Here is a 26,711-nt window from a genome sequence, read left to right as displayed (position 1 = left end):
AGGAAATAATTATTTGTGAAATATTGTAGTCATTAATGACTTCAACCTGGCTAATAATTAAAATTGCTCGGCTAATAAGGCTCTCTCTCTCATATGCATATACTTAAATGTATATGAATATACATTTAAGTATATGCATAGAGAAAGAAATGCACTGAAAATTTTTTTAATTCCATATTTCTAGTTAAAAAAATGTATGTAAAGAAAACAGAAGTATTTATTTGAAAGTAATTAAAAAAAAAGAGAGAAAGAATAAAAAAAAAAAAGAGATTGAATTTTATAGTAATATCTTCTCCATCAAGTTCCCTAGGTACTCCATCTTGGTCTTATTGAAGTCGTATAGGTTTCTGTTAAGTCGCTTACCTTTATGTATTAAAAAAATTAATTTTTAAACAACAATTTTTTTTGTATTTTCCTACCCCTCAGAAGTTCTAATTATCATAAATGGTGTTTACTAATGTATACCTAACTATTGGAAAAAAAAATCAGACCTGGGGAATAACTTCGAACCAACCCTGGCGGTCACTCTGGTCCAGAGTGGTTGGCTCTAATAAATAATTTATTCAAAATTAAGTCAAATATTTCCGCAGTTAACCATTTCTACCGTAAAGATAATTAAAAAATAAAAATAAATAAAACTACAAGTTAATTTTTTTATGCTAATTTAATATTGATAAAAATTAAAGCTTTAAAAATACAACTGCAAATAAAAATTAGGCTAAAAATGTTAACTTTATCAAATTATTATTTTCTACTTTTATATATTTTGTATTTCTTTCTTGCAAAACAACAAAAAAATACTATAAATAATAGAAAAACTACGGAATCACTTGCATTAAAAATGTAATCCGCGAGTCAGAAAAAAACCAAAAAAAAAAAGGCTGTAAAAATTGCTTAGAGCGCAAGCAATACCAACGACAACTTGATTTGAGCATTATGATATAAAAATCAACTAAAAGTAGAAATTCTTGTTCAATAAAAAAATGTTGCCATGATTGAAAAAGTAGAAGAGTACAAACAAACAATAAAAAATAACAGCAACACATAAATCAAATATAAAATATCTTGTGATCTAATCATTTAAAACGTCATAGTAAACATCAGGTTGGCGTATTTTACAGCACTCTTCTAGAGCATGAGACACTCGGTAAACAAGATCTTCTCTCCACCATGATGCTTGAACCATTAAACTGATGGGTAGCTTGTTTGAGGAATAACCAACTGGTACTGAAATAGACGGAATGCCAGTCAAATTACCGAGAGTTGAAAATCTAAACCAAACAAAAAAAATGTCCTCGAACAAAAAAAAAAATACTATTTAAAACTTGCGATTAAAAATGAGTTCTAAATAATTACTGTAATAAAATACTGCTTATAAATTCAATCATAACCAACTTTAATTAAATGAATTCTGCTATATAAAAAAAAGTTACCGAGTAATTTTTGATAAATGAGCAATGTTTGTGTATCCGAACTTAAGCATATCATCGTTTAGTTTTGGCATAAAGTCTCCAAAAGCTATAAAAAAGACACTAAATCAAGTATTACAGTAATTAACAGAGACATTAATTATTTATTTAATAACTGCTTACTTGGATTAACTATACAATCTACAGACGAAAACAAACGCTGTAGAATGTTCATGGAACGTGTGCGTTGTTTCTGAGCCTTAATAAAATAAAAAACGTCATTAAAAAAACTTAGCAGTTGAAGAGATTTTATAATAGTTTTAGATGGTAAGAAATTAAAAAAAAGAAAAAGGAAGAAAGGTTTTGAAAATTAGGATAAATGACTTTATCCAAATGAAGTATTTTATGGCTTATCGATTAATGAACTAGGAAGATGCGTGACTATATTGTAGATAACTGATAACTTTGATGAATCTATAAAAAGTGTTTAATGTTTTCGTAAACCCTTAAAAATGACAGCTCACAAGGGTGAAATTTTTGAGCTTATAAAAACCTAATATATTCTTCTTATTTAAAAACCAAATTTTGTATTTATTTGTCTTAGTCGCATTTATACACAGGTCAACCTGTTGTATCATAAGTAACTAGCAGATTGAGAGAACAACTATTCTAGCCTATAGATAGCCTATAAATTGATATTAAATACTTTTAAAAAATTATATTCCTGAAAAAATACTTCATATGATAAGTGTTTGCACCATAATTCAATTGTTAAAATATTCATTGTTAGTTTTTCAGGTGTTAACATATTTTCATTCTTAAATTTTCTTTAGCTTTCATTTTCTGATATATTACCAATATACACCAATAAAAAAAAAAGAAGAGGGGGAAAAAGTCTGACAGTTTGACTATTTTTACCATTAAAAAATGTTCTGATTGACTTATTTAAAAACAAAAAACACAATGAACAAAAAGAAAGAACTATCTAAAAAAATTTGATAATGAAAACAACAACAACAACAACAAAAAACAAACAAACAAGCAAACAACAGCAAGGATATTTGGGGAGATATTGATTTTGAAGTAATTTACGGCACAACAACTTTTTTTTCATTAAGCTAGAGCCAGAGTGTGAAATATATGTGAAATTTATTAAATTTGAACAGAATGTAAAATATATGTGAAATTTATTAAATTTGAACTAATCAAACTTGTAGATAGCCTTAAACAAAGGAGTTAATTTAAACTCTTAGTTAAATACGTGGAGAGTATTTTCATAAAGGTAACAACATGTTTCTAACATGTATAAAAGTAAAATGTAAAAATTCAAGAAATTCAAAACAAATTCAAGTTTAAAAATAATGATTATATTTAGTTATGGAAAAATACATCAGTCACTTTATATTTACACCCACATTCATTTAGAATTACATCAGTTTATTATTATTTTTTAAATATAATTGCTTTTTATATCATTATAAATAAATTAATACTTACAAAATTAAATATTTTTATTATTTTTTATTACTCATTTACTATTTGACAAAAAAAAAACAACACCTAGAACAGTGACTGTATATAGAATTGAATTAAATATATAATTACAAATGGATTATGAATGAAAAAATTTATCTTAAAATAGCCTCATGAGGTTTATGAGGCTTTATAAGTTGTTACACAGGGTAGGTATATAGATGCATTGGTATTTATTATACAGGGTAGATATATAGATGGATAGATGTTTATTATGCAAGGTAGATATACAGATGCATAGGTATTCAATACGCAGGGTAGATATATAAATGCATAGGTTTTCAATACATAAGTATTCAATACACAGGGTAAATATATGGATGCATAGGTATTCAAAACGCAAGGTAGATATATAGATGCATGGGTTTACAAGAAAGAACAATCGCATCAAAACTGTTGAAAGCTGGACTCACAAGGTTCCACATTTTAGTTAATAATTATATAATATTACATTTTTAAGAAACTGCTGTGTTTACATGTTTCATATAAATTCTAAACAGATTTATATACCTGCTCTAAACTAATTTTTTTAGATTCTTGAACAAAACCTAATAACTACATAAGCTATTAAAAATGGTATAAGAAAAATTGAAATAAATTTTTAAGAACTGAATGCTTTTTAAAACATTAACATATTACAACAAAAAATACTGAGTATTTTATTGACATCACCTTATATATATGTAACTTTTTCTTATAACTATTGTATGTAGGGTTTTTCAAAAAATGTGGTTTTGAAAAAACAGCTGTTACTGTTTTTTAATTTCAAAAAAAACAGCTGTTAACAGCTGTTTTTACTGTTTTTAAAAATTTTATAAGAAATTAAAATAATGACACAAGTTAAGGAGCAAAAAACGTCAATGTCCTTATATTTGTCAATGTCGTTTACAAAAATAAATTTAGAAGCTTTACTTGAAGAAGGCTAAATAAATAAAGCTATTAAAAAACGCAATTTTTGAATTTTATTAAAGGATGAACAACTTCAACTATTTATTCAGCTATTCGAATACAAACTACAATTTTTTCTTTATTTTTTATAAAATTTTAAAAAGACAAGAGCTTTAAGTGACTCGTCGGACAAACGCGATCTAATTTTTGTGCAAAAATTTGTGCAAACTGAAAAAACACGCTCAACATCAGTTGATGTTGGTTTAATACTTAAAAGTGCATTGAATAATTTTTGAAGGTTTTCTGTACGTTGTCCAGTGTTCTTATAAAGAGTGAATTCCGATTTTAACCATTTGAAATCTGATCCAGTTGTTGTTGTTGTATGTTCTTTACGAAGAAGCAAGTTTAATTCGTCGTTTAGTGATAGACTAACATTTTCAGATTCGGATTGTATCGAATCATCTATTTCAGTTTCTTCATCAAATCCAAACAATCGAGAAGCAAGATGACCGGCAAATATCAATGTTGCTTTTGTTGGAGTGTTTGAAGGATCTTTTAAACTCTTTAAAAGATTCATAACATCCTTGTTCAATCTTTCATCAGTACGGATTTTCAAGTCATTGTACAATTCTTCACTGATTTTGCTGTTGATAATTGACAATTTTTTAAACATAAACTCCAAAATTATTTCAGCACTTGCTAATGTTGCATCTTCCTGACTTAAACGTTGAACTGCAAGTTTTATCGGTTCCATAGCATCATAAAGATTACGAAGAGCAATAAAATCAATTGAATCCAAAATGTGTGTTGCATTGAACTCAAATAAAGTCTCTTGAATTGCCATTTCAGTCTTAATAATTGAGTCCAACATGGTTGGAATTGAATTTCAGTGGGTTTTTACATCAAGATGTAGTTCAATTTCACCTCCTGTTAAAGCTTTCACTTTACTCAAAAAAATGTTGTTGCGAACTGTTGAATTTTTTATGAATTTGACAAGCTTTCGAGAATTTTTAAGCAAATCGTGATAACTAATTTCAGATTGTTCAATGTCGTCATCATTTAGCAAATCAAGACAATCATCAAAGCAATCACTTTCATCAGATTCATCGCTATCAAAATAGTGTTCCTCAATTTCATTCTCTTTCTTATATAAAGTATCGCAGACACCCAAATGTAGAGCATGGTTTAGGCAAAACTGGCCAATTATATACACAAGTCTAATGAATTTTTTATTCACTGCTGCTCCATCCTGAGTTGAGCCAACAATATCTTTGTTCATGTCAATTCCAAATTCAGTTAAATGTTGTTTCATAGTGACAACCATGTCTTCAGCAGAACAAGATCCAACAATGCGAACAAGACCAGTTTTAATAGTGACTTTATCATCGCTGCTGTGTATATTAATTCAAAAGAATCGTCTTCCTCTTGTTGTTGTATATTCATCTATGCACATACTGAATTTTGCTCCATTAGCAAGTTTTTCCTTAATTATTTCAACAACTTTTGCTTTCTTCTCGTTAAAATCTTCAATAATTAATTTCATGACATCACGTTCATTAGCTGGAAGTTTGTAACCATCTCGTGATATAGATTGACGAATATAATTGTTTCTAGTTATTGCTCTAATTGAAATACCATCAGTTGCCATATCTGTAACTATTTCTTTGAGGGATTTTCGATTGAAAAATTCAAAAATTGATTTTGTTCTTTTCTCTGCTGTTGGTTCTTCGTTGGATGTGCCAGCTGCTGACCTTTCAAAATCAATTCCATGTGTCTTAAGATGTGCTTTCAATGTAGTTGTAGAATTTTCAGAACAGACAATGATTTTGTTGCATCGCGAGCATTGTCCTTCGAGAGATTTTGTTTTGGGATTTTTTCGTTTTGTAGCAAAATCCCATACTGACGACATGAAATATATAAGCATTGTTATTGTATTCTTAAATCAAATTAAAATGATTTAATACGTACTGTTAAATGTGTTACTTTTAAAAACACCCAAGATTTTACTTTCTTCTCTTTGAAAAACACAAGGAAAAACACTAACTTATCACCAATACGTAATATTTCTTAAACATGAAAAAGTCGTTAAAAACAGTTCTGAAAAAACAGCTGTTTACTGTTTTTCATTTTTGACCAAAAAACAGCTGTTTTACTGTTACTGTTAAACAGTAATGAAAAACCCTAATTGTATGCTTTTTTGATATAAATAGTTTACAATACTTTTTTAAACAACTTTTTATTTGATAAACTTTTATGCATTTTGAACAACTAATTAGTACTATTATTGTTTTACAGGTATTAAAATTGCTAAAAATCAGAAAATGAAGATTTTCATCTTTGTTTTCTGTAACATTTATTTTAAATTAATGTTAAATTTATTTTAAATTAATGTTAAATTAAAAAATTTTTAAGTGAACTTGTTTATTCAACATTTTAATTTTTGACGATACCTTAAAAATTGATAAAATTATTACCAAATTTGTTTATTCAATTAAATACTTTAAAAACAGTTTAAAAAAAATTTTGTTATATATGCATGCATGCATATATATATATATATATATATATATATATATATATATATATATATATATATATATGTATATATATATATATATATATATATATATATATATATATATATATATATATATATATATATCTGTTGATATAATAATATATATTATTTTTATTAAACCCATACTTATAAAAGAATTTTTGCTGCATTTTATGGAGGTCCTCTATAATTGAAAATATAAATTAAATAACTGAACATTAAAAAGTATAAACACAACCTCATAATATTCAACTGCTGTAAATGATCCACCAATTTGTAAATGGATTTCTGAATCTGCATTCTATTTAAAAAAAAAACAACCTTTTTATGAATGTTTTACATCAACATTTAAAAAAATTATAAAATATAGAAGATAAATTAGAAGATAATACATCAAACTTACAAGTTTATCATGGTGTTGATTGTATACTGCTTTGTAACCGTTTGCCATTTCAGTTACAATTGTAACATAAAGTGCAATAGCTGATTCCTTTAAATACAAAACAACAACAAAAATATTTTAAAAGATAATACTCAAAAAAAGAAAAGAAAAAAGAAGTACACCCCTCCTTCCTCATTTGACTAGAAATATAAATGATTATAACTACAAACAACATAAACTGCATAAAATAAAAATGAATATGTTTATGTTTTAGAAAATACCTACAAGTATAAAAATCATACACAAAAAAAGCATAACATAAAAGTCCTACATAAAAAAAAATACTGTACATAAATTTCTGGTATTGAAATTTCCACCAATTCTGCATTACATTTATTTACCAAATAATTGACAGCTAAAATTAAGTTTATTTACATTAATATATAAATTAAAATATAAAAAAATTACAAAACTGTCTATAAGTTTAGTGTATGGAATCATAGTATAACTAAAAAAGATGTTATAGCATAAAATATATATTTTCTATTATAATGTTCTAGAAATTTTATGGATTTTGTCTAAACACAATTTTATTGTACATTTAAAAATTTAAATCATTTTATAATCAAATAAATTCTTCGTATTAAAGAATCAAAACACAGATTTAGATCTTCAAACACATCTAAACAGATGATTTCTATTTAGTTTTCCTTTATAAAAAGTTTTATAAAAATTTATAAAAATTCTATTATTAGATTCATACTTACCTTTTCAGACTATTCAATAGTAAGCTTGAAGGGTGGTGAAAATAAATATTAATAAAAAATAATAATAATTTTTATATATATGTATATGTATTTGAATACATATATATATATATATATATATATATATATATATATATATATAATATATATATATATATATATATATGTATATATACACAGTATGCAAAAAAAAATAATCATACACTTAAAAAAAATCATAGTTTAAAAGATTCATCAAAAAAATGAGTTGTACATTAAAATATTTGAAATTTTTTTTAGATATCTTATCAAGTATTGGTTTAAGAATTTATTTGTGTGTTAGTGAATTAATTGCTTTTCATACCTAATGAATTTTACACAATTGATCTAGATGCATAAAATTGACTGCAAAAAAAATAATCATACGCTGACAAAACAGGTCCTTATTTTAGTATAAATCAAGCGAATTGAACGATCAAACTAGTTAGTAAAATTAAAAATAGTAATTTTTTAAATAACCTTTTGTTCTAGAAATAAAATATAGTGTTTCAGCAAAATGGCGTCAAGAAAACATTTGTCTTTCCAACAACGAAGCCTCGTAGTAGATTTGAAAAATCAAGGAAAATATTACTGTCAGATCCAAAAAGAAACAGGAATTCCTTTTATGACAGTGTCCTCAATTGTTCAGAATCATAATCTGATTGGAACTATTGCTAGTGTGGCTGGCAAAGGACGAAAATGCAAAACCACCAGTGCAATAGATCGCAATATCATCATTAAAGTGAAGAAAAATAGATGTGTTTCGGTAGCTAAATTAGCTTTAAAAGTTCAAGAAGATCACAGTAACCCCTCAAACAATTAGAAATCATATTGGCGAACAAGGATATAGTGGTTGAGTAGTTCAAAAAAAACTTTTTTTAAATGCAAAACAAATGAAAACGTTGATTAGAATTTGCAAAAAAAGTACAAAAAAATGCCGATATCATATTGGAAAAAAAAAATTTTGTGGTCAAAATAAAATCTCGTCTCATCGGATGGATTCAAAACGTACCGCTAAGAAAACGAAGGTATACTTTGACATAAATAACATCAATGTTTTGGAATGGCAATCTCAAAGTCCGGACTTGAATCCTATAGAAAATTTGTGGTACATTTTGGACAGAAAAATTGGTGACTGAGCATTTAGACAAAAAGACAACTTGAAAGAAGCTAATAATAAGTGCATGAGATAATATAACAACAGAAGAGACTCAAAATTTGTTAAACTTAATGTCAAATTGTCTAGCTGAGACCATCAAGGCCAAAGGAGGCCCCACTTGATACTAATTTCCATGAAATTTGATCAATTTGACATTATTTTTGAACTGTACGACTTGTCAACTTTCTGCATCATTAGATCAATTGCATAAAATTCAATAGGCATGAAAAGCAATTAATTCACTAACACACAAATAAATTCTTAAAACAATACTTGATAAGATATCTAAAAAAATTTTTTTTAATATTTTAACGGACAACTCATTTTTTTGATGCAATCTTTCAAATTATGATTTTTTTTGTGTATGATTATTTTTTTTGCATACTGTATGTATATATATATATATATATATATATATATATATATATATATATATATATATATATATATATATATATATATATATATATATATATATATATATACATATATATATATATATATATATATATATATATATATATATATATATATATATGTATGTGTGTGTATATATATATATATATATATATATATATATATATATATATATATATATATATATATATATATATATATACATATATATATATATATATATATATATATATATATATATATATATATGTATGTGTGTGTATATATATATATATATATATATATATATATATATGTTTATATATATATATACACACATACACACACATATTTTTTCATACACGAGATGGTGTTTAAAAGAAATTTTGGATATACACACATACATACATATTTTGAGCCAATAAACTCAAAGATAATCTCTGCAGATGATTGCAAAATCTCTGCTGTAGTTAAAGAAGAGATACAGAACTTTATACTACTAACCTTGTTTACAATGCATAGCAATTTCAGGATTGCAATGCTAAAATGATAAAACATATTTTTATCTGAAATAAACTTTTGTAAAACTGCAGTTTCAAATATTAAATTAATATTAACACATATATAATATATTAAATAAAATAAAAAAAGTATTAAAACATAATAAAAACATATTATATCATATATTTATCAAATGACAAACATAACTTCTACATTAAAATATATCCAATCAACTCCAATTTTAATGCCAGACAAATTCTTAACTTCAAAATCAAAAAGATTAGGCATAGGTTGCACCATTCCTTCAAAAAAAAAATTAAACTGTTAGTGAGTACATAACACAAATATAACATTAAGCGACAATACATAACCCATATATTAACACTTTTACCTATCGGATACTGACAGTCAGGGCCAGCAAGAAAACCTTAAAATAAAAAAAAAACTTAGTTAAACAAAAAGATTTTTTCAATATTCACTTTCTAATGTTTATAACAGAATTTCTAGTAATTAGTAATTATTTATTCTTTTAGAAGGTTACTGATTGACACATCAATACAGTAAAATAAATAATCAAAAAAATACCATATGCAATGGCAGAGTCACGAACAGTTGAGCACACAAAGCCTATTAATAAAAAATTTAACATTAAAACAAAAACAAAAATAAAAATAAGTAAAAATAAAAGTTTTTCACAATAAATTTTTCACCTGGATGAGAAACAGCAGAATATACTTTTGCACAACCAGACTTGCTTATTCGAGAAAATGTTGCTAATAGAGAAGAATATTTATCCAATGACACCGAAAACAATTTATTTCTTAGAATGAAATCAGTTATAAATGAACAGGATGTAAAGTAGAACATTTAAGTTTTTTGTTTTTATAAATTATCTTTTAAAGGCAAAAACATTTTGAACCTTTTTTTTGTAGAATTGTATAGATTTTTTCATTCTACAATACGGTATAAAACTTTATGGCTTTCAATTAAAAATTTTTTATTATAAGTTGAAAGGAATAACTATGAGTAAACTATTTCAAATTTTCTTAATTATCTGGCTTAGTTTTGGAAAACTAAGTCATATAATTAAGAAAATTTTGAATAAATTTTTTTTTAATATAACCTAAAAAAAGTTACTATGAGTTAACTATTTCAAATTTTCTAAACTATCTGACCTTTATTTCATACTTACTTATTTTATACTTATTTATTTCATTCTTTTTTATTTCATACTTGTTTATTTCATAATTATTTATTTCATACTTATTTATTTTATACATATTTATTCTTTTTTTATTTAGTCGTTATATATATGAGTCACTCATGCAACTTAAAAAAACAAATGAAAAACAACAACAACAAACAATCAATCTCTCTATCTCAGCCAATAAAAAAAAATTCACACAGTAGCAAAGAAAAAAAGCAAGAAAGTACACTGGCAAGCATTATATTATATAAACTCATTATGCAGCAATTTATCTAAAAATACCATAGTTCAGTTTAAACCAAAACTCTTTAAATTCGGCAAATGCTTTATGGATCTTCAAACTATTGCAGGTTTTGAAAATATGGGCTTTTTCACACTAGACATAAACAGTGTTTACAAACCTAAATTGCAAAATGAAAATATTTTTATCATTAAAAGCTGCTCAACTTGTTCACAACTGTTCACATTTTATGCTTTATCTGCTCATAACTTCCACCAGCTACAAGTTAACTATGTGAATCTACCCACCAATGATAATAACTTATCCACGCAAGCCAGTCTCAATTAATCAACCACATTCAATAATTGTAATAAACCCAAAAGTAAATATTGATCTAATCTACTATTCAAGCAAACAAAATTGCTCTAGAAAGTGGTATAGAAAAACAATCATGGGTTAATTGTGTTGACGCTGTGAAGCAAAAAAATACTGGGACTAATGGATCTAGGAGGATGTGTCGATTTAACTGAGTATACTAGACATTAAACAGGCTGAAGACCAGAAGATAAAGAGAACTTTTACTCTCTCTTTTTATATTAACAAAGATTAAAATTTAAAAACACACATTAACAATTACAATATAGAAAACACAGGAAGTAATACATGATAATAAAAAATTGATAAGTTTAATTAATTTAATTTTGTTTTTTGTAAAGGATAATTAACTTTTAGTTTTTTTACCTTTTATTCCGACCACTCCATTTATACCTGCAGGCATTCTAATAGAACCACCACCATCTGCTCCTAAGGCTATCGGACATAAACCTAAAAAGAATCAGGCAATTCATAACATTATTTATATAGTAAAGTGCATATCCTCTCTTTATTTTTAACTGTGAAAGTATGTAAAACCAAAACAATAGAACTTCAGAACCTTATTTTTTAAGAGAAAGAGCACCTTTAGAAAAGCCAATTTAAATATAACAACATCATTTTTCCTCACTCATTTTTCCTTTCAACATTCACCTCCTCTAAGCTGAGGACTACTAAAGTTAAAAAGGTAACTAATTAAAAAAATCACTATTTTTTCTTTATTTTTTAAACCTTCTCTCAATTCTATAACTTCAAAAGCCTAATAAACATATAACTAATCTCTGTGTGCTCAAGCTCTGTTCCCTTGCTTATAAAGCAAGTGCTCTATATTCCATAATTCATAATTTCACTATTTTGAAATATCAAACTACAAAATTTTAAGAATAATGTTGCTGTAATTTATATAATAAATATAAATAGATCCATAAAATGAGTCAGATAATAGCCCTGTAAAACAAATCTGACAAATGGTCCTGTAAAATGAGTCAGACAATTGTTCATGTAAAACCAGTCTTACAAATGACCTATAAAACAAGTCTGACAAATAGTCTAAAATAAAATAGTATGACCAATTGGATTGTGTTGCTATAGGTTATCCTTTGGCACCAATTTTAGTGAATATTTTCATCAGGTTTCACCAGTAAGCATGAGCTTATCATTGCTTATCCTCCATACCAATTTTTTATAAATGTTATACAGATGACAAATCTGCTATTTTTGATTCAGAGTTTGCAGCTCAGAAATTCTTTAAATCTATCAATATACAACTTAAAAAATTAAAATTACTATGACGAAAAAAAAAAAAGATTATTAAAAACATGTTATATAAACATCTCGTTATATTATAAATTCATCAATTTAGTTTATTTTATCATTTCATTATTATTATTATTTTTGTTTTTTTTTTGGGTTATTTACTGTGTCATAAGTTTAATAATTTTTTTATTGATTTGTAATAGGGAATGCAAATTTTGACGAAAATAAAAAAATTGGAATTCGAAATTAAATTTTTTTATGTCTATAAAAATAATAAAAATAACTTACTTGAGATAATTCATTGTTATCTATTGCATAAAAATACTTTCTTTAAAAATAAAAATGGAACATAAAATTATACCAAATTCAATTAGTACAGAAACATTATAACACGACATATCATTTAATAATAAAAAATATAAAATTATTGTTTTTTTTGCATAAAATATGCCTTGAGGAAGCAGAGATCACTTAAAGCTGCGTCTCTGAGTCTCATTCGAACTTTTGTACAAAAGTTACCAGCAATTGAGAAGACTCGGTCAGACTCCACGCTTGATGGCGGAATCAAAATCAAATATGAGTAGACGGACTCTAATATTTTGCCACGAATGCCGTTCTCTTCAAAGAATTTAATTTCAGATTTAATTTTTGAAATTAAGCTCCTATTTATTATTTGTTGAGTTGAGTTGGGCGTTATGCTTGACAATAAATTCAATTGAATTTTGTTCTCCAACTTTTGCAATAATGTTAAGGGCTTAGTTTGTTCTTCCAACATCACTTCTATCCCATCGTCAGCTTCTGACTGCTCACCTGAGGAAGTTTCCATGTTAGTGTTAAATATCAATCTTTGTGCAAAGTTTTCAATAACTTTGGCTATTGTTTTTTCCAATGGTCTAGTAAAAGATGCCTTAATCACACTTTTTCTGCCATTGTGTAAATACTGAAGAGTTCCAGACAGATTAGTTCGCCTTTGTCTTATTTGGTCTTCTAATTTCTACTTTAATTTTAATGAAAGTTCATCAGATCCGAAATTCTCGAGCATAAAAGAAAATGCTGCATTAGCAGAAAGCAGATTTGCATCTTCTCGCCAAAGAGCTTCAACAGTAAGCTTCACTGGGAGAAGTGCAGAGATTATGTTTTTGACGACAAAATTTCAGCATCTATAATAACAATATCAGATGCAATGTCAATCGATGCATTTCTAACACAGCTTTTTAGCTTGTTAAACTTCTCAAGCATTTCAACTAAGCTATTCCATCTAGTTCTAGTGTCCATAATAAGTTTCAATTGTCTTCCAAATTCTTGTTTCACGTATACTTGAAGAATATCATTTGATGTTCTTGAAAAACGAAATTTCTTTACAATCGAACTAAATTTTTTGATGAAAAAACTAAATCCAAATTCTTCAGTCTCAACAAGCTCAGCTTTGTTATAAGTTCAATCAAGCCAACATTTTCATCTTCAATGTATTCCTCATCTGATTAATCGAAGTAACTTACTTTATCTTCTACACTAACATTTTTTGTATATGTGTGAGCCACCAATTCAGTTGTATTCGAATTATTATACAGAACATCAATTACAGCTAAATGTATCGCATGTGTGAAGCACAACTACTGATTACATGGTAAGAGCTGTCCAACTTTTTGGATCACAGCTGACCCATCAGTTGTTATAGATGTATAGATGTAATATCTTTATCGATATTTAGATTGTTGTCTTGCAATGTGGTTTTCAGAGCCATAATGCATTTCTCTGCAGGAAAACGCCCTTCAACAGGTACTAAGCCTAAATTTCAAAACTGTTTCTTGCCGTGGACATTCACATTTAAATAACATTGGTTTCTTGAAGATGTCTATTCATCTAGAGTTAAGCAAAATCTTGTTCCATCTTCTTTTAAATTTATAAAATCCTGCATCATTTTAGCCCGCATTTTTTGTGCGTATTCTAAAACCATTTTGCGAATCGAGTTAGGTGATTTTGGTAATACATAATCTTGAGCGCTTCTAGCCAAAAACAAATTTCTCAAATCGATAGATGTACAAAAAACTTTGAATGGCATATTATCTAAGGCACACATTCATGATAAGATTGCAGAAAGTGATTCATCTTTTTTGATGAATAAATAGTTTGTAATCACCATTTTTGATGCGGTGTCTTCTGGACCTTCATCTTGCACGACATCCCGTTTTAATACATTAATATTGTGTATTGTTCTTAATTGCGTGTGCTGCGGTGTTGTTGTTGAACCAGTTATACTTTAATACTTTTACTATTTCAAAAGCATATTTTACATTTTGCTGTTAGTTTTTTTGATCCTCTTAAATAATCAATCCAAACAGAATTTTGATTTTTACATTGCTTTGTGTATTCCGAAGAACTTTCCTTTGAAGACATTTTAGGATGTACTGATGATAATAATTCAACTTGTTAAACAAAACAAAATTAAAATTAAACAGTTATCAAATAATGTTGTTAAATTAAAACTGCTATTAGTCCTGCTATCATTTGCTTACCTATTTAAAAAGTATTGATTCAATACACACTGCACTCCAATAAGCAAATCTCAACACTGTTAAAAATTGTAAAATATAAGACACCAACACAAGGTTACACCAAATATAAAAATTATTACATGTGGATATGAAATGAAGACATGAAACCCTTAACTGCAATAACATAATAACGCAATAAGCAAATCTCAACATATTACTACACGTGGATATGAAATGAAGAAACGTAACCTTTAACTGCAATTTAGAAATGTTTTCTTTATGTCTACTTGTATTATGCAGGATAACTGTATAATACAAGTAGACATATATATATACAATATATATACAATATATATATATATATATATATATATATGTATATATATATATGAAAATTATTCCTTTTATTGTTTTGATTCAAAATTCGATTCGAAAAAAATGATTTGAGTTTTATGAATCATTTCCTTGTTTTTTTAGCATGGCAGATTGTGCAATCGAAAGGCTGGGAAGTTTCCAGGCGGACTGAAACTGGTCATGAATAATGGCCTATCATCCTAAAATTGATTTTATAATTTATTTTTTCTTAAATTCTGGAAGGCTGAATAAGTGCAAATTTTATAAGTGTGAACTGACATAAGTGCAAACTGGCATAGGTGCACCAAAAGAATTTGCAAACATTGGCATAAGTGCCAACTGGCATTAGCCAGTTTTTGCAAACTCCTTCGTACTTATGCTGGATCACACTTATGCTAATGTTTTCAAATTCTTTAGGCACACCTGTGCCAGCTCGCACTTATGCTCATTCACACTTATACAAGTTTTTACAACTGCACTTATACCAATTATGCCAATGTTTGTAAATTCTTTTACCATACTTGTGCAAGTTCGCACATGTGCCAATTTTTACAACTGATTTGCACTAATGATAGTTCGTACTTATGCTAGTTTGCACTTATGCTAACGCACAGTGGTTTGAAATAATCAAAAGGTGGCATTAATTCCAGATTTTCAAAAATCCGATATAAAAAGTTCTGATTATGCAAGACTGTTGCAAATTGATCATATTTTCATATTCTGAAAGGATTTTTCTTTTTAGACTACTTGGCGCTTCCCCACAGATGCTCAAAGTTGTCATTTTTTAAAAAAGAATTTTTTAGTGAAAAAGCAATAATTTTGAACTTTTATTTTATTTCTTAAACCACACCTGTGAGCATCCATTATATATCAATATATATATATTATATATCAATCGGAAGAATATTTAACAGGCTTTCAGAGTTTAATGCAAAATATTTTATAAAATTAGATTTCATGCTAAAAAAATGGAGAGAAAGATAACTCTTTAGATTAGAAAATAAAAACATACTTGAATGTGACTTTTATTAAATTCTGTTTGTTTCTATAAAAATCTGAATATATATGGCTAAACTTTGAACCTTCTACTTTTAATCCAAAAGAGGTTTTGATGCCGTCTGGACTTTCCCAAGAACAATTATTTTCAATTTAAAAATGTTTCTACTTAAATTTTTTTTTTTACATAGAATTTGACAGCTATTTTCAATTAAATTGCATAATATTTTTTTTAAAACTATATATATTTTCACGATATTTGTGCTTTCCACATTTCTTGTTAGCTTTTCAAAACAAGAAATCTTTAAACTATTTATCTATTTAGTAATGTATAATAATGACCCATTTTTTTTAGCAAAAAAAAAAAAAACGTTTTTTTTTTTTTTTGCTAAAAAAAATGGTTTCGAGAAAGCTAAGAAAACTTGGTTTCGAGAACAGTGAACAAAAAGTTCACTGTTCTCGAAACCAAGTGCCAAGCCCTTATTGATATCATATACATATTGTTGATTTTGTATAATGCACTTGATAAATTTTTCTAAGTTCTTATTACCTATTTATTTGGCTGTGTATCTTGCTGTTTTGACTATATACTTTGTATCATATTCAGCATTTTCAGACAGATTTGAAATTGTTATTCTTTTAGCTTGTTTTTCTTTGTCTTTAAAAGGCAATGTATGTCACCTTTTTTTTAAATTCTTTTTCTTGAGCATGTTTTTTTTTGTAACATTCTTCTTCTCCCAAAACTTTTAACATTCCGACATTTTAATAACGTTATCAGTCACAAAAGAAATAAAGTCTTTATTCTTTAATTTCATTTTTTTCAATTTCAAAGACGGTTTGTAGTACAAGTTGAAAGAATTAAAAAAAAAATGTTTTTGTTGATTTAAAATTGTATAAATAAATAATAAAGTACAAACTTTGTACTTTATTATTTATTTATACAATTTTAAATAAACAAAAACATTTTTTTAAAACTCTTTCAACTTGTGGATTTTGAGGTTATATTAGTTTAAAGGAAGTACTTTTATGTTATATTAATAGTAAGTCTTTCAGTTATCACAAATCTTTTTATCATTATCACAAAATCTTTTTATCATTATATTATAGAGTTTAATTGAAAATGGCTGTCAAATTCTATGTAAAAAAAAAAAAAAAAAAATTAAGTAGAAACATTTTTTAATTGAAAATAATTGTTCTTGGGCATGTCCGGGTGGCATCAAAACCTATATTGGATTAAATGAAGAAGGGTCGAAGTTTAGCCATACGTATTCAGATTTTTACAGAAACATACAGAACTTAATAAAAGTCACATTCAAGTATGCTATTATTTCCTAGTCTAAAGAGTTATCTTTCTCTGCATTTAGCATGAAATGTAATTTATTAAAATATTTTACATTAAAGCCTGTGTAAAGTTCTTCCTAACCCTAAAAAGAAAACCCCATTTTTTTGCAACTGCTTCACACTTATGCCAGTTCACACTTATGCAAGTTTGCACTCATATTAGTTTACACTTACGCTATTCACACTTATGCCAGTTCGCACTTGTTCAATCACCCCTTAAAGTTGATCTATTTTATTTTTATGAAACATTATTTTCTGATACAAATATTTTTATTAACTTACGACATTTTGTGCACCATATGTTCTTTAACATGTGCATTACCTATAAATAAAAACTCTATTCAACTTTTTGGTATACCTTGTATTATTTCAGTAACTCTATTATACTGAAATATTAAATGGTCGAATTCCAATATCAAGTGCGCGACTAAAGTTGTAAATTCAACATTGTAGCATTTGGCTGCTATATATATTTCCTATATATTTATATATATTCATTGATAAATGATAACATTTTTTAAAATAGCATTTGGCATTGACTAAAATCTACATTATTAATTTACAAAAAGTAAATTAATAATGTAGATTTTGGAATAGTAATTTTAGATTTTGGAATAGTAATTTTGGAATTGGTGTAAACATATTTTTAAAAAGTTTTTCTTTTTCTGAGAAAGCAATGTTGGAAAATAAACGTTAAGATGGAGCCCAAAAAGTTAAGAAAAAAATAAAAAAATTTTATTTTCACAAACAAATGCAAACCAATCTAAAAACTTTTTTCAATCTCACTAATTAAAAAAAGTGAGTACCTATAGTTAAAGAAGTAATAATTTAGTGTAATAATTTTAAATACTATGTTTTATTTTTTCGTTAATAAATGATAAATCATTGCAGCTGTATTAACTTAGGTACCTACCTAATAAATAATAAATAAGAATACTGATTACTGAACTATTTTAATTGTTTCAGAGTGATAAAAATTTGTTTTAATTGTTAAAAATTTGTTTAATTGTTAAAAATTTGTTTAATCGTTAAAAATTTGTTTAATTGTTAAAAATTTGCTTAATTGTTAAAAATTTGTTTAATTGTTAAGTGATCAATCTACAACTACTTGAAATACTATAACATCTAATGCCGTCAATGATTGCACTAGAAAATATACTTTTTTAAATACTGTTGACGTGGTAGGAATAAAATGCAACTAATATAAAAATTTTAGCAGAAAATTAAAATTTCATCAGAATATCGGTAATTCTTTACATTTTTATAAATGGATATATAAACAGAGTTATCAAATCTTATGTAAATATTAATTGCAAAGATGTTGGTTATATATTAAATACACTAGAAAAGATAAAATTAAAGCATAAATCAAATATCAAAATATCTATATCATAAGCCATAAATCAAAATATCAAATCTAAATCATAAATCAAAATATCTATAAATAAATAAACCATAGTGCCTTATTGAAAGTATTTCTTTTATGTCTATACTGTAACCTAATAATTGCTAAATGCGCTTTTATGTGTAGGAGAATGTTAAGAAAATTTGTGCTTTGGTAATGCTAATATTGATGGCAACAAAGATATTGTTATGGATGAAGATGTTCTTGATGATAAAGATATTATGGTTGAAAATTATTTTCAAAAATGTCATCTAGTATCAATGATTTTTTTGACTATCATCCAAAACATCCTGATGCTAAAAAACTCTTTAAATCTTTTAAAACTTATTTTAGCATCAGTAGTATTAAACACAAGTGGTTATGTTTTGATAATCAATCAAAAAGCTTGTTTTTTAGTGTGTGCTTAGCTTTTTTTTTTGGAACCTAATCTATTCACTAAAGGTATATATGTTTGGACCCATGTATATCAATGTATAGAAGAACATGAAGCAAAACACAAATGTCTTGTTCTGAATCATATCTTTTACACACAAGTAACAAAACTATTGAAATATTGTAACTTTCTGATTTTAAAAAGAAAAATCAGAAGAAGTTAAGAAAAGCGTACAAATACATCAGTGCTTCATAGATATAATAAAACTAATTGTTAAGAGAAAACTGAGTTACCGAGCTTATAAAAACAAAAAAAACAACTTCTTCCATGGAAGAAAGGATCTCCTCCAATAAAAAAGAAAAAGACAACTTCTTGCATGGAAGAAAGGATCTACTCCAATAAAAAAACTGTACCCTAATTTAGCATGTTTGTCACTAAATAACTTTAAAGATTTACATGATGAATTACATGAAGAATTACTATTTGATACACAACTTGACTTGTCCTGAAAAAAGTTGATGATACCAGTCAAATTTAACCAGTTAAATAGAACTGTACTTGAATATTATAAAAAAAGTAGTGAAGATGGCATTGAAGAAAAAATAAATGGTAAGCATGGCACAAATATTGAAGAAGCACACTGCAAGTCTAGCATGAATTGTCCTCACTGTTGTTATAATGTATTTTTGAAGTATAACTTGTACAGTTACACATATAATTTTGTGTTTCTTGCTAATAAGTATCTGCTTACACTTCGATGTACACAGGTAGTGACATACATTTCAAGTTTTTTAATTCATATTTTAGTACTTAATTATATAATATAATTTAATGATATTTTATGTATATACTAATAATACTTGTATGGTTTATGTAAGTAGTACATTAGAAATATTAAATTATTTATTTAGCTCAAACAAAATTATAATTATTTTTAATTTTACTACATTTTCACTAAATAGTTTGTGAAGCTAAGATTTGATAGATAACAATGTTAAAAAAAATTCTAAAACATTAATATTTATCACAAATCTCAGTGGTAAAGTTAAATTTTGTAACATAAACGCGCTGCATAATAAAATTAATGAAAACAATGAAATGAATGAAACACAAACTAGTAACAGAAAAACTTTAATTTTCTTTTATACTTTTGTATCAGTACTTTTTGATCTATTTTTTGAACTTTCAAAAAAGTAGAAAAAAACAAAAACATTTTGGAAATGCAAGCAGTAAGATTGCAATAAAAAAAATAAGACTGATGTGCACAATATAATACATAGCTTACCAGCAGCTACAGCAGCAGCGGAACCACTAGAGCTTCCACCAGTGGGATAATCAACATTGTATGGGTTACGACAAGTGCCATGATATCTAAAATTGTAAAAAATAAATAATAAAAACAAAATATTGTTTAAATTTAGTTCTAAATAAAGTTTGCAACTAGATCAAGTAAGTCTAGTCACTAGTAGAACATATTTAGCCATAAAAGCTTGAAATAAAAGAAGTGATTATATTAGAAAAATTGTTAGTTTAATAGTTATACCTTTATAATAACACAATTACATAAAATCTCTTATATAACTGATTCTAAACTAAAACCAAAAAGAGTATTTCCACTAAAACTAAAAAGAATATTTCCACTAAAATGAATATTTCCACTAACACATAAACTAAGTATAAGACAAACATTTCTACAGTATAAATTATAACAGTATAAATTATAATTAAAAAAAATAAATAAATATTATAATTATTATAAATATTATAATTATTATAAATATTATAAATATTATAATTAAATAAAAAAAACAGTATAAATTATAATTAAATATAAACTGAGTTCATGCAGGTAAGAGAGTAAATTTTTTATTTGTAAACATAAAAAAATTATAAAACAAATATTTCTATTAAAACTGCATAATTTATAATTAAGCATAAACAAGTATATAACAATTATTTTTACTAAAATGGTATGAATTATAATTAAATATAAACTAAGTATAAAACAAATAAGTCACTAAAATAGTATAAAGTATATTCAAATATAAACTAACCATAAAATAAATAACTCTACTAAAATGGTATAAATCAAACACTACCACTAAACAACACAAATCATAATTAAATCAAGTATAAAACGAATAACTCTACTCCCTTGTGTGCTTTCCCTAAACTTTTTTTTTCATGCAAATTCACCTCCTCCAGGCCAAGAAGGCCACTACTGATGAGGAGGCTACTTTATTGTGGTTATAACCCTCTTTCAGCTCTATAACTTTGAAATGCAAATCTTGACAAACAAGACCGCTGCGCGGAAAAACGAGTTGAGAAGTAGTAGTACCAGGTACGTGGTGGGGATCAAACTCAAAACAATCTCAAGAAACAACCACTCTACCACTACACCACTACCACAAATCAGTACTCTTTTTGGATATAATCATTTGTAATTCAGTTAAGACCATTTGAGCCTCTCACTTAGCTGCTTTAAAACTGGACTTTTGTCCAAACATCTTTATAATTACTCACTTAACACTTATTTTAATACAATCTTTTTTGTTGAAGCTGAATCAAGCGTACTGAAACACATCTGCACACTTAATATTAGGAAAATTTTCCTTTACTTGCAAATTTCCTTTCTTAACATCAAATTCTTGAAAATCTATTACAAAAAAAATCTTCCAGTGCACTGTCAATTATTGAAAGTACATTTTTCAGGTTTAGTTGTATGGAAGTTTTTCCTTCAATTGATGCTCTATTCAAAATAAAATTTGTCTTCAACTAAGATTAGCTGCATTACTTAAAAAAAGTAATAAATAGTAATCTTCAAAAAAATATTTTTACCTGAGTTCTTCAGCTAGCTGTATCAGTTTATTGTTAGATAAGTCTTGATTGATTCCTTACTAAATCAATCAATGTAATCTGTCTAGGTTGATTTTTTAAAGATCCTATTGCTATTTGTAAAGGTTTTGCACCTGTAGCAAATTTAATTATTTTGATCCTTGATCATATACTTTTGCTAAAATAACTTGAGAAGCAATCCATTATTTAACTTTAGCTGAGAAGTTTTTCTAGTATTTTTACAGCTAACATTTCCACAACATTTTTAGACCAGCCTATCATTAAATCTGGCAAGTAGTTTTTTCGACGCATATTGTTTCTATATTTATCACATATGCTGAGTGGAATTTTTTGCATCATTAAAATCTAAATCAAAAGCAGACACTTTCTCTTTTATTTCTTGAACAAAAGTAGAAAATAATTTTTATGTAATGTTTGCCCTAAATTACATTGGGAAAAAAAATTCCTAAATTGACCCCAATGGGCACCTAAAAACATAAATATTTTAGTAAAAGGAATTTTGTGATTTTAGTGACATATCAATTCTAAATCTACTCATTGTAACAAATCCATCAACATATGACAAGTGGTTAAGGGCATGTGTGCATACACTTATACATAAAATAATACATATAATACATATACACATATAATTATAATAGAAACTCTTATTAATAATAGATCTTTTATAAAAAAAATTTAAAAAAGAAAAAAAAAACTGTAAAGTCTTGAAACACTAACATGCTTGGGTTAATTCCAGTAACACCAATCCCTATTTGGTGCATATTCGCCATACCAATAAATATAGCACCACCTTCTCTAAGTTTTTTCACCATCCATCCTTCATCTTGCAAAGTTTTTACTTCACTAAATTCTTCAAGTGGCGTACCACTGCGACTTGGGTAACCAGCCTAATAATTTTAATAAATAAAATAATATTGATGAACTAAAAACAATATTGTATCAAAATTTTATGAACTAATTTTAAACATACTAAATGCAAGTCATCTTTAACTGCAACAGGAATTCCATCAAATACAGACAGAGGTAAGTTATTTTTCCAACGCTGAGTTGAATCTGCAGCTTGCTTTAACATAAATATCATATAAGCTTATGAATTGAACATGCATAAATTTACCATTAATAAATTGCAAGTTTATAAAAAATTACAGAAAGAATGTTTGATGTATGATGCTCTATAATAATTCTCATTTTTGGTGTTCTGCTCTCTGAATCCACAATCGCATCAATAATTTTATAAGCCACATCAGTTGGTGTTCTTGTTCCATTCCTAAAGCAAACAAAAAATAATATGAAATTTTTTTTTTTACGAATAACCATATGGCATATACTAGAAGTATATGACAGTACTATGAGTACTGTCATATACTGGTTTTGGTTCAGTACTTGTGTAATTTTAGACAAGCTTTCATAATGCCATTTTCTTTTATAATGTCATTTTCATTTAAATAGGACTTTATAGAAGAAAAAAGCAATATTTTAAAACCAGAAACCCTTCCTAGTATTAACCTGCCTACAGATCAGGACTGAGTAACTCATAAAAGACAAAATAAATACCTATATGCTTCAATATAATTTGATATTGTGTTGAATGCAAACCCATGTGATGTGCTAGAAAAAAATTTAAATGAATATCATAACTTTTTTTTATGCAACAAGCGATGATAAATTATGAGTTCTAAAGCCAAATATAACATTTAAAAAAGACAACAAAATTGAAAATCAATTTTTTAAAAACTATATTGCAATAAACTATATTATTATATATTATATTACTTGTGAGTCTTACTACTCAAAAAAGCTTAAATTGTGCAAAATTATTTTTAAACCTGCGTTGTTATTAAAAACTGCGTTCTGGGCTGATTTGGGCTATTATAATTAAGTGGCTATAGAATGGTAAACAAAATAACGTGCATGTTGTGCTACTTTATATAAGTCTATATATACTATATATGAAATACCACTACACTACTACCACAAGTCGAAATACTTAAACATTATATATGAAATATTACATGTCTATATAACTAATCAGTAATATAATATATGAAATATTATGTCTATAAAATTAGTAATATAACTTTGACCTTTAATTTTTTTAAACTAAGATATTTTTAAAAAAAGAGAGATCATTTTATTTTTACCATGGTTTTAAAAGTTTCCAACAGTCAACAGGTCCATCTCTTGATGTATCTTCAGTAGGAAGAATAATTGGAAAAAAAGTTGGATTATCTGGCAGACACACACTACTGAATATATTTACACGACTTTGACTGGCAGTTAAAAAAAAACATAACCAATTGTAGTTAATTATTTTATTATTAAAACCTAAAAATGAAAAATTAAAGCAGTTTCAAATAACAGTTTAAATTACTATGGTAACATTTTCACAGAATCAATCTAAGATTTATTAAAACTTGTTAAAACAATAAAATCTCATCTAATGGACCAAAAATGACTCACTGCTTGGCTATCTCAATCAGATAGCGTCTTCCAATTACCTGAATATGAATTAACAATTTAGTTTGTAAATACAAATTTTTCAACTAAAAATATCATTAAAATAATAGCATAATAAAAATATGATAAAAAACATTTAAAAAGTAAATAATCTTCATTATTTATGACAACAAAGTTCATCAAAGATGTTATATAATACTGCATTAAAAAAATTATAAATTTTAAGACAATTAAAATTTGCTTAAATTTATTAAAAAAAAAACTACATACTGATCTTAAAAGTTTCCTGTATATGCTTGCAGCCCATCCTGGCATGGCAGGAGCATTCTTAAAAATAAATTAAAATAACAATAGATATTTGGGATTGTTTTTACCTGTCAAAGATTAAAAAGTATGTTATTAATTATTTTAATTAGATTATTGCAAACTTTTCATAATTTTTTGAAAAATTTTATTAGGTAAGTTCAGAATGGGTGAATATGTGAATACTGTCGTATTTATTGCCCAAAGATGGCAAGATAATGTGGAGAAATTTTTTTATATTTTCAAACAAAGACTTATAATTGTTTAATATTTTATAAATTAATTTCTGAGTTATAGAGTTTTTCTCTGAGGAATTTGGACCATATTATACCACTTTTTTTTTTAAATTTTAATTTAGAAATAAAAAATAAAATTTTTTAAGTAACTTAAAAATAACAACATATAGCTAAAAACAAAAAAAAATAATCAAAAAATAAAGAGTTTTGAAAGTTTTTTTTAAAAAGATAAAAAACTTATCAAATAAATTACGAAATAATGAAATACACTTTTATGCGTAAACTATTTTTTTAAATAATTAAAAGCGGTTCATAAAATCAAACTTGCTAATTTTGTAATTTTATAATACACTCATCATTTACACATACATGTATATATATAATATACATGATAGTATATATATAATATACATGACAGTATATATATACATCTATAAAAATATAATAACTATAAAAATATAATAACTATAAAAATAAGTAAGCTAATAAAATAGTAGTAAAAAATTCCCAATAAATTTTTTTTAATATTAACTTATTCCGCAAATGTGTGAAACTCCATTTATGTGTGTGTGTGTGTGTGTGCGTATAAATATATATATGTATACATATATATACATATATATATTTATATATATATATATATATATATATATATATATATATATATATATATATATATATATATACATATACACATATATATACATACATATATATATATATATATATATATATATATATATATATATATATATGTATATATATATATGTATATATATATATATATATATATATATATATATATATATATATATATATATATATATATATATATATATATATATATATACATATTCTGCTTAGCTATATACTCATTTTAGTTATCTTTTTGTATTTTTGTGTAACACCTAAATTGTTTAAAAAACAAAGAAAATCATATTAAAAATCAAAAGGAAAAAAAAAATCACCATTTCTTTAGGAACATATAGTTTATCATCAGGATTTAATTGATTTGAAAGCTGAGGTGTTTTGGTGTCTGTAATTATAAAGCCAGTCTTTTTATAGAATAACAAATATAAAATAAGAAAGCCCAAAAATAACCAGATTAGTTTCAAATTCAATTCTATCACACTACCCAATGGCAATAATAAGATTTTATCAACAATCTCATAGAGAGCATCCATCTTTCTAGAACTTTATTAAACTAAAAAATATTATTTAAAACA

At 25.8% G+C, this 26,711-nt stretch overlaps 2 protein-coding genes across 2 annotated transcripts in view; both read right to left on the bottom strand.

The window, feature by feature from the left end:
* Nucleotides 1–15,112, bottom strand: part of LOC136078521 (neurofilament heavy polypeptide-like) — a 70,398-nt gene extending 55,286 nt beyond the window's left edge. Inside the window, exon 1 of the mRNA XM_065794297.1 lies at nt 15,107–15,112. The gene's annotated coding sequence lies outside the window, so the exon portion shown is untranslated. The remainder of the gene's footprint in view (nt 1–15,106) is intronic.
* Nucleotides 923–26,711, bottom strand: LOC105843892 (uncharacterized). The gene is made up of 21 exons (XM_065792550.1): nt 26,454–26,711; nt 25,217–25,273; nt 24,950–24,987; nt 24,631–24,759; nt 24,044–24,097; nt 23,636–23,756; nt 23,460–23,552; nt 23,207–23,376; nt 20,916–21,001; nt 11,779–11,862; nt 10,321–10,383; nt 10,196–10,237; nt 10,002–10,037; nt 9,824–9,912; nt 9,614–9,650; nt 7,120–7,184; nt 6,791–6,877; nt 6,626–6,688; nt 1,593–1,668; nt 1,434–1,518; nt 923–1,271 (listed from the first exon to the last, which is right to left on the bottom strand). Exons 1-21 carry the CDS (start codon nt 26,667–26,669, stop codon nt 1,073–1,075), a joined length of 1,890 nt encoding a protein of 629 aa, XP_065648622.1. The 5' UTR covers nt 26,670–26,711; the 3' UTR covers nt 923–1,072.

The sequence above is a fragment of the Hydra vulgaris genome, chromosome 03 (genome assembly GCF_038396675.1).
Source record: "Hydra vulgaris chromosome 03, alternate assembly HydraT2T_AEP".
NCBI lineage: Eukaryota > Metazoa > Cnidaria > Hydrozoa > Anthoathecata > Hydridae > Hydra > Hydra vulgaris.
The sequence above is the reverse complement of the archived record's forward strand: the minus strand, read 5'-3'. Positions and strand labels throughout refer to the sequence as shown.

Bases quoted from the DNA above. Each gene is read 5' to 3' on its own strand.
- LOC105843892 (XM_065792550.1), bottom strand. From the start codon at position 26,669: ATGGATGCTCTCTATGAGATTGTTGATAAAATCTTATTATTGCCATTG. The intron at 23,377-23,459 runs GTATGTTTAAAA...TAAAATTATTAG, and splicing joins TTAAAGATGACTTGCATTTA to GCTGGTTACCCAAGTCGCAG. The intron at 10,384-11,778 runs GTAAAAAAACTA...CTTCTCTATTAG, and splicing joins TGGAGTGGTCGGAATAAAAG to CAACATTTTCTCGAATAAGC.